The following is a 9571-nucleotide window of genomic DNA, read 5'->3' as shown; positions in this document are numbered from 1 at the left end:
CAAAAAAAAAAAAAAAAAAAAAAAAAAAAAAAGATCTGGGGAAACAAGAATAAATTGGGAGGAATCACATTACCAGATACTGAGTTGCTGTTAAGCTATAATCATCAAGACAGGTGGTACTGGTGAAAGGATCAGAGTTCAATGGAACAGAAGAGAGATTACAGAAATATACCCTCTTTTATAAAGACACTTTTATAAAGATCCCATTCATGAGGGCTCCAACCTCATTACCTGATCACCTCGCAAATGCACAGATGGAGACAGAGATAGGAGTTACGCTGCCACAAGCAAAGAATCTCCCCAAGCCACGAGAATCTGCAAGTGGCAAGGCAGGATTTCCCCTCTGGAGCTTTCAGATGTGGGGCCCTGATGACACCTGCAACCTTGCTGAATTTATTAGTTCTAATCGGTTTTGGGGGGGTTGGAGGAGTATTTAGGGTTTTCTATCTATAAGATTAAGTCATCTGCAAACAGGTAATTTTACTTCATCCTTTCCAATTTAGATACCTTTGTTTTACTTGCCTAATTTCTTTGGCTAGGACTTCTAATATTATTTTGAATAGAAGTGGTGAGGGGGCCAGACGCATTCTGCTGGGTGGGAAAGAGAGAGGAGGGAGCTAGATCTTATGCTGATATACTACCATGCGCCAATGAGGTCACACAGTGCCAGGGACCCTCAACCTGGTTGCTCCACTGAACCCACTGTTAGGTGGATTTGGGGTGAGAAGTATTTAGAGGTAGATTGGTTGACCTCACTCTAGCATGAAAATGGAAGTATTTGTAAATTACTTACCTATTTCCCTCCAGGGGAGAAAATGGGAAGTGAGGGCCACTGGTGAACACTGAGTTAGAACAAGTGAGTATTTATATGAGTAATCCCTTCCACCTAATGAATCTGATGGAGTCACTGAAGAGTCTACATTTCCTCTTCCCCAGGCTTTGTGATTAATGTGTTCAACCTCACTGGCAACTTTTTGACTGAAAACAGTATTAATTAGCTATTTCCCATGTCTGGGGAATGAGCATAAGGACCTTGCACTGCCAAGGCTTCTGTTAAGTTTACAAAGTGGCCTCAGATTTTCTATGAGAATATTGGCTCTGCAAATGTATGTACTTCCAGTTTGCTCCCCACATGAACTCAGTTTGAACTCTGTCCCCTTTGGAGTTGAGTTACTAAATTAGTAACAGGAATATTTAATCTTTGAAGCTTACTGTGTTCCAAAATTTCTACTAAAACTATAGAAAACTTCTGATTATGACAAGTCAGCATTAAAAACTTACCAACTTCTTGGTATATATCCAAAGGAAATGAAATCAGTGTCTCAAAATGATATCTGTGCTCCCATGTTCATCACATTCCTTGTTATTCACAAGGAATGAAAACCTAAATGTCTGTCCGTGGATGAATGGATAAAGAAAATGTGGTATGTGTATACGTATGTATATATACATACCATTTGCAAAAACATGGATCAACCTGGACATTATGCTGAGTGAAATAAGTCCGAGAAAGACAAATAATGCAATGCCTGCTCTCACTTATATGTGGAATCTAAGAGTCAATCTAATAGACACAGAGAGTAGAATGGTGGTGCTGTGGCATGGGGGGTAGAGGGGAGAATGAGGAAGTATTGGTCTAAGGCAGTGGTCCCCAAGCTTTTTGGCACCAGGAACCGGTTTCATGGAAGACAATTTTTCCACGGGTGTGGGCGGAGGGGGGATGGTTCAGGAGGGAATGTGAGCATTGGGGAGCAACGGAGAGTGGCAGATGAAGCTTCCTTTGCTTGTCCACCACTCACCTCCTCCTCCACAGATCGGTACTGGTCCGCGGCCCGGGGGTTGGAGACCCCTGGTCTAAGGGTACAAAGTTTTAGGATAAATGAGTTCTGGCGATTTGATGTACAACATGGTGATTTTGTACTTGAAATTTGTTAAAAAGGTAGATCTTAAATGTTAAATCGCCACAAAAAATGGTAATTATGTGAGGTGATGGATATGTTAATTAGCTTGAGTGTGGTGATCATTTCTGAATGTGTATATATATCGTAATATCAATTTGTACACCTTAAATATATATGTATAATTCCTATTTGTCAATTATACCTCAGTAAAGCTGGAAACAAACAAACAAAAACTGACCTGAACTGTCTTACAGGTATGAGAGAATTGAAATTCCAATTCATATTGTACCTCATGTAACCATTGGGAAAGTGTGCCTTGAGTCAGCAGTTGAGCTGCCCAAGATCCTGTGCCAAGAGGAGCAGGATGCATATAGGAGGATCCACAGGTAGAGAGCCTCGCTGCTCCTCTTCCCAATTCTCGGGCCTGGTCCCTGTTCTCCTCTCCTGTCCTTTCATCTTTAGCAGCTCAAGCTGTGAGCCCCCTTTCCTTTCAGCTCTCTGTGAGAAAGTCATCACATGTCTCACCCTGTATGATAACAATCTCTAACACTTGTTTCTCTCCTGGTGCACTTTGGATCCTTCTGGGGCAAAGACACTTTTTTTAGTTGTTAAAAATAACATCTTAGTAGCCCTGTTGCCAAGTACTGTGTACTATAGGAAGGCTTCAGTGAGAGACAATAATTTCAAAATTATTTCTTTGAATTATCTCAACGTTCTGAATAAAATTACATCCCCCAAATCATGAAAAATGGAACAATAATGGGAAGTTCAATGATACATATTTATCTAATCTGGTTGGCAGAGGTCTGTAGCAGACCACTGCCAAACGGATTAGATGAACTGCTGCTTTGCTACTAACCTAAACTATTTTATCCCTTTAGCCTTACACATCTGGACTCAGTAACCAAGATCCATAATGGCTCAGGTAAGATGTTTTTTCTCGAGTACAGGCAGTGAAATGCTCACATGACAGAAGCAAATTTAGTTGAAGTGACTGAAGTGATGAGTACAAATTACCCTTGAGTTTTCTTTCCCAAGAGCTTTGCCATTCACTAATCCTGCTCCCAACTTTTCTGTTGAATCCTGTGGACCACTGAATACTATACATGACTGGACATGTTTAACACCAGTTCTCAGGGAGACAGGGAAGGCCCTGATTTGTTTGCACGTTTCCATAGTGCAACATGCCTACTGTGGCTGATTTCAAACAACTAACATGGCCGTAACCAGTTTGCAAACTTCCTGAAATTTCAACAGTTGGCTCTTGTGAGCCGGTTTCCAGCATATCAGTACCAGCCCATTGTGGTGGGAGTTGAAAGAGATGGCGAGACAGACATAAAAGGGAGCGCATGAGGGAGATCTTTTCATGTAAATAAATATATAAGGAATTCCTATACAAGGGCAAGGATTTATGCTCAATACAGTATACACACTAAATCACTTTTCCCAACATACACACCTACCCACCCACACCTTCTGACTAACCCTGACTCCCAGGCCATTCTGGCAAAGTCACTAGGAAGGAAGAAAAGGAGGCTTCCAAGTATTATAGGCAAGTACTTTGAGAGAAAAAGACAGAGATGGCTTGGTTTATCTGTCCCATCATTTTTATCTGGAGGTAAAACATGGCAAAGAGTTAATAATACAAGATAATATATGATATGTAGCCACACTCTAAAGCCACAGCAATTAAAAAATATATATTGATAATTCAAACACGGACAGATAAATCAGTAGAACTGAATACAGCCCATGTATACATATTTAAGAATTTATATCTAAGAAAGATGTTACTTCAAATCAATTTTAAAAAGGATGGATTGTTCACTAAATAGTGTTGGGACAGTTCATTTGTTTCTTAGTTTATACTTCTATTTCCATATGGGAAAAAAATAAATTCCTACTTAATGCCCTACACACAAAATAAATTCCAGATATATTTAAACTTCTGCTGTTAAATATAGTACAACCACTTTGGGAAGAGATTGGCAATTACAACTACCGAATGTCCCACCAGTTCCTCTCCTAGGCATATACCCCAAAGAGTTGAAAACAGGTGTTCAAACAAAAACTTGTATAGGAATGTTTGTAGCAGCATTATTCACAATAGCCAAAAAGTGGGAACACCCAATTGTCTGTCAGTGGGTGAATGGATAAACAAAGTGTGATCCATCCATACAACAACGTATTCCTCAGCAATGGAAAGAACACACTACTGATACATGAACAACCTGGATGAATCTCATTATGCCAACTGAAAGAAGCATCACACAAAGTGCTACATACTCTATAGTTCCATTTATATGAAATTCAGGAATAGGCTAAACTAACCTATGGTGACAGCAAATGGATCAGTAGCTGCTGTGGCCCAAGGTGAAGGGGCACCGGCTGCAGAGGGAACCCAGAGGGGCCTCTGGGCTGATGGAAATAGCCTGTATCTTGACTGGAGGGTGGTTAAAAGGGGTATGCATTTGTCAAAACTCACTGAACTGTACCCTTAAAGTGGGGTCATTTATTGTCATTATACCCCAATAAAGCTCATTAAAAGTTAAAAAAAATACAGGAAGAAAATATAAGGAAGTCACAAAAGACTGACTAAATAAGAATTAAAGACTTCTATAGAGCCCTACAGAAAAATCAAATTGTTCATAATAATCTATAAAAGAAGTATGGATTAAGATAAAGTCATCAGGTTTTCTCCTTTTCTCCTCTTCTTTCAACAAATATTAAATTGACAGAGAATTAGATGAGGATGTGAGGGAAGTGAACACTCCCATATACTGTTCCTGGAGGTATAATTTTTAAATATATGTGAACTTGAATCTAGCAATTCCACTTCGAAAAATGTATCCTTCAAAAACTTGTAGGACAAGTGTGCAAAAATAAAGGGATATTAATAGCAGTCTTTATAATAGCAAAAAATTGGATGCCACTGAAAGGTCCATCAATAGAAGACTTATTAAATTGGTACATCCATTCTGATGAATACTGTACAGCCGTTAAGAAGGAAAGGTAGATCTTTATCAACACAGGAAGATGTCTATGGCTTATTGTTATGTGAGGTAAAAGTAACGTCCAAAATCATAGTTTTTTTAACTTTATTTAAAAAAATTGGGCTTCCCTGGTAGCGCAGTGGTTGAGAATCTGCCTGCCAGTGCAGCGGACACAGGTTCGACCCCTGGTCTAGAAAGATCCCACATGCCGCGGAGCAACTGGGCCCGTGAGCCACAACTACTGAGCCTGCGCGTCTGGAGCCTGTGCTCCTCAATAAGAGAGGGTGCGACAGTGAGAGGCCTGCACACCACAATGAAGAGCGGCCCCCGCTCGCCGCAACTAGAGAAAGCCCTCACACAGAAACGAAGACCCAACACAGCCAAAAATAAATAAATAAATGTATTTAAAAAATCATATATATATATATATAGCACTCTGAGGTCGATAATAACAAAAACGAAAACAAACAAACAAAAAAAACCACCACAGATTCCAAGGCCTGTCTTAAAAGAGTTTGTAATTCAGTGATGTGAAAGTGGGGCCCCCAAATCTGTTTTTCAAAACAAAAATTTTTTTAACATCTTTATTGGAGTATAACTGCTTTACAAATGTTGTGTTAGTTTCTGCTGTATAACAAAGTGAATCAGCTATATATATACATATATCCCCATATCTCTTACCTCTTGCTTCTCCCTCCCGCCCTCCCTTATCCCACCCCTCTAGGTGGTCACAAAGCACCGAGCTGATCTCCCTGTGCTATGTGGCTGCTTCCCACTAGCTAGCTGTTTTACATTTGGGAGTGTATGTATGTCCATGCCACTCTCTCTCTTCGTCCCAGCTTAACCTTCCCCCTCCCCGTGTCCTCAAGCCCACTCTCTACACCTGTGTCTTTATTCCTGTCCTGCCCCTAGGTTCATCAGGACCATTTTTATTCAAAAGTATATATACATATGCACACAGGTTCACACACATATATATATATATATATCTTGGAAGGTATACTCCACAATTTTACAGTGGTCATTTTAATAAGTCATGTATCATAAGAGAGAAAAAGATATTTCCATTAGGCAGAATTTGTTTTACAAAGAGGGCCACAGAATCTCTGTCTTACCGTGAAGCTGAACATTCCTAGGAAGACGTGAAAGGTGATCACTCCCTTCATCTCTCTGCTTTTTCCTCATTTTAAAAGAGAAGCTTTCAGGTGAGTTGCATTAATGTATTCTTCAATGTATGTAACACTTGGTAAGCAATTTTCTTTCTGAACTCGTGAAAAATTAAGTTGCAGAAGACAGAGTTCTAGCTCACTGGGAAGCTATGTTCATTCACAGTGAGAAGGTCTGAGAGCTGGGGAAAGAGACCCTTCTGTAGCTCTTACCCTTTTGCTATGGAAGTAAAAAGCTGGATATCTTTCTGCTCTCTGCATAGCAAGGCTTCCGTCTGGCTTATGGATCCAGGGATGTTCAGGATGGCCTCTGAATAGGTATCCTCTTTGCTCAGCTCTCCTGCCTTTCCCCTGGCTGCCCATACAAAGTTGTCTGCCAGTTCTACTTCTGCACTTTTTCTATGTTCTCCTCCTTCCCCCTCTTTCTGTACTCACTGTTGGGCACTACTGGTGGTGGATTGTTATCTCTGTGTTTTTCCTATTGAAGTGTTTACCAAGAACCTGTGCAGTCAGATGTCAGCAGTCAGCGGGCCTCTACTGCAGTGGCTGGAGGACAGACTGGAGCAAAACCAACAGCATTTGCAGGAGTTGCAACAAGAAAAGGAAGAGCTTATGCAAGAACTTTCGTCTTTAGAATAAAGCAGGAGACAAAATGGGGTAAAAAAACTTTTGTTTTCCAATTTGTGTATGAAACATGGTCTGAAAATTCATATACAGGAGATGTGTAGGCAGACGATGGAGCAGCTCTTTTTATATCCCCATGGGTGCGTTTTATGCATACAATAAACAAACATAAGATGTCTTCCTAAAAGTTTCATTAGGGCCTAATGAACCCTCCTACCTGGAACCAGCCTACAAAGAGCATATTCAGGGTGATTTAAGTAGAATATGAAAGTTTTTTTTTAAAGGCTATGCAAGGTACATTGGCAAGGATATCCTGTAATAAAATGTCTGGGGAGCATATTTCAAGTGTTTATTTTTTCTCTAGAATAAGCTAAAGGAATAAGAGTATTTCATGTTCAGTTTTATAGTTATGATGCTGATGTTGGACAAAGAAATAAGTACACAAGGGTTAGTGGAATGAAGTGAAGGTGACTCATCAGCACCCCACCTCTATTCTTTACCCCCATTGAGAGGCATCTGTCTTATGTCTTCCTTCTTGATCTCTAAAATAGGTATTCTGAGATACCTAGCAAAGGTTGAATCTATGTGGGTGCTCTTTCTAACCAAAAATATGAGTTCTAGCATATTTGGCTCTGAAGCAAATTCCTATTGAGCAGATCTTATTTCCCTAAGAATTTCCAGTATAATATAAATGTGTTTTTCCAGAAACATTCAAGACTTAGGATGTAACAAAAATCATGCTTTAAAAAGTTCTGTTGTAAGCTTCTTACCATGTGTAACCACAAATGCTAAGTGTCTCTTCAGAAAAGAGCTAAGCCTACTGCAGACCAGAAATTAAAGTGGGAATTGGAGGAGTTAGAAAGAAAGAAAACAAAGAAAGCCCCAATCCCAACAACAGTGACAAAGGGTTGGTTTTGTTTTTTGTTTTTTCTTCTTGTTTCTCCCTAAATTATTGTTTTTCAAATTTCAAAGTACAGTCCAGAACTATATGCACCATAATCATTTGGAGGCCAAACTTCAACTCTGGGAGTGGAACCCAGAAATCTTCATGAACTCCCTAGGGCATATGTAGTGTAAATGTTGTATTTTCCCTAATTTCCCACAGCCACAGTTCTTCTCTATTCTTTTCTTTCCCTGTAGGAAGGATGAAAATATCCAGGTGTAAAATTAATTAAGCCAAATCAATTTTGAAGAAGAAAAATTTGGAAGACTCACATTACCTGACTTCAAGACTTACTATAAACCTACAGTAATCAAGACAGTGTGGTATATGCACAACTGATTTTGACAAAGGTACAAAAGCAATTCAATGGAGGAAGGATAGTCTTTTCAACAAATGATGCTGGTGCAGTTGGCAAAGAAAATGAACTTTAACCTAAACTGCATACATTATACAAAAATTAATCGAAAATGTATCATGAACTTAGATGTAAGATGTAAAACTTTCAGGAAAAAAAATCATAGAAGGATCTTTAGGATCGTGGGCTAGGCAACAGGTTCTTCTTGGCCTTCATCCCAAAAGCACAATCGTGAAAGGAAAAAGTTGATACTGTATATTGGACTTCATCAAAATGAAAAACTTTTGCTCTGCCAAAAATTTAAGAGGAGGAAATTATTGAGAGAAATTACTTGCAAACCATTTATCTAGAATAAAGTCAAGAGTAAAAAACAAACAATCCAATTAGAAAATGAGCAGAAGACATGAATAGACATAGCACTAACGAGGGTGTATCGAAGGCAAGCAAGCACAGGAAAAGATGTTGAACTTCATTAGTCATCAGGGAATGCAAATTAAAACCACAGTGAATTATAACTACATACTTATCAGAATGGCTAAAGAAAAAACAGTGAAAATACCAGATGCTGTTGAGCATACAAACTGGATCTCTCATACACTGCTGAACAGAATGTAAAATGGTAAGCCACTCTGAAAAAATGAGTTTAAAAATTTCTAATAAAGTTAAACATACATGTACTTTATTACCCAGCAATTGTTGTCCTGGACATTTATCCCAAAGAAATGAAACCTATTTTGGCACAGAAACTTCTATACAGACATTCATGGCAGTTTCATTTGTAATAGCCCCAAACTGGAAACAACCCAGGTGACCTGCAGTTGAGTGCGTGGTTAAACCAACCATCCACACCATGCAATACTACCCTGCAGTGAAAAGGAACAGACTGTTGATACGCACGACTTGGATGGACCTCAAGGGTATAATGATGAATGAAAAACAGCCAGTCTTAAAAACTCACATACTGTATGATTGCATTTGTATAAATTCTTGAAATGTCAAAATTATAGAAGTGAAGAACAGATTAATGGTTGACAGGGATAGGGACTGGAGGGGGTATGGGATATGGGTGACTATAAAGGGATAACACAATGAATTGTGCTGATGGAACAGTTCTGTATCTTGATGTGGTGTTTATTACATGAATCTATATCTGTGCTAAAACTACATAGACCTACACACACCCACAAATGAGTGCATGTAAAATTTGGTGAAACCAAATAAGGTCTATAGTCTAGTTAGCAGTATTCTACCATTGTCAATATGTTGGTTTTGAAGATGTACAATAGTTATGTGTAAGATCTTACCACTGGAGGAAACTGGGTGAAGGGCACATGGGACTCCCTGTACTATTTTTGCAACTTCCTGTTAATCTATAATTATTGCAAAATAAAAAGTTGTAAGTATTAAATAAGGAACTAGGAGGTATGGTACGTATTTTGTGAAATAAGAAAAGAGTGATAAAATCTGAGGGGAATAAAATGATTTGAATATTTTTACAGGCCAACCTTCTGCACATGTCCCTTCTAAGCTATTTACATTGACAGAGTTATGGCAATTTGAAATTCTTTTTCTAAGCTGATAATTCAAGT

At 38.9% G+C, this 9571-nt stretch overlaps 1 protein-coding gene across 1 annotated transcript in view; it reads left to right on the top strand.

Annotated features, from left to right (window-relative positions):
• The window catches only part of LOC103084799 (lys-63-specific deubiquitinase BRCC36-like), a 25419-nt gene extending 17473 nt beyond the window's left edge, over window positions 1-7946 (top strand). The window contains exons 2-5 of the mRNA XM_007461678.1: window positions 2156-2287; window positions 2783-2826; window positions 6548-6717; window positions 7825-7946. Of these exons, the coding sequence (XP_007461740.1) occupies window positions 2156-2287; window positions 2783-2826; window positions 6548-6699 (328 nt within the window). The 3' untranslated portion in view covers window positions 6700-6717; window positions 7825-7946. The remainder of the gene's footprint in view (window positions 1-2155; window positions 2288-2782; window positions 2827-6547; window positions 6718-7824) is intronic.
• The last annotated feature ends 1625 nt before the right edge of the window (window positions 7947-9571 follow it).

This window comes from Lipotes vexillifer, unplaced genomic scaffold, assembly GCF_000442215.2.
Source record: "Lipotes vexillifer unplaced genomic scaffold, Lipotes_vexillifer_v1.1 scaffold1912, whole genome shotgun sequence".
Classification (NCBI taxonomy): Eukaryota; Metazoa; Chordata; class Mammalia; order Artiodactyla; family Lipotidae; genus Lipotes; species Lipotes vexillifer.
The sequence above is the reverse complement of the archived record's forward strand: the minus strand, read 5'-3'. Positions and strand labels throughout refer to the sequence as shown.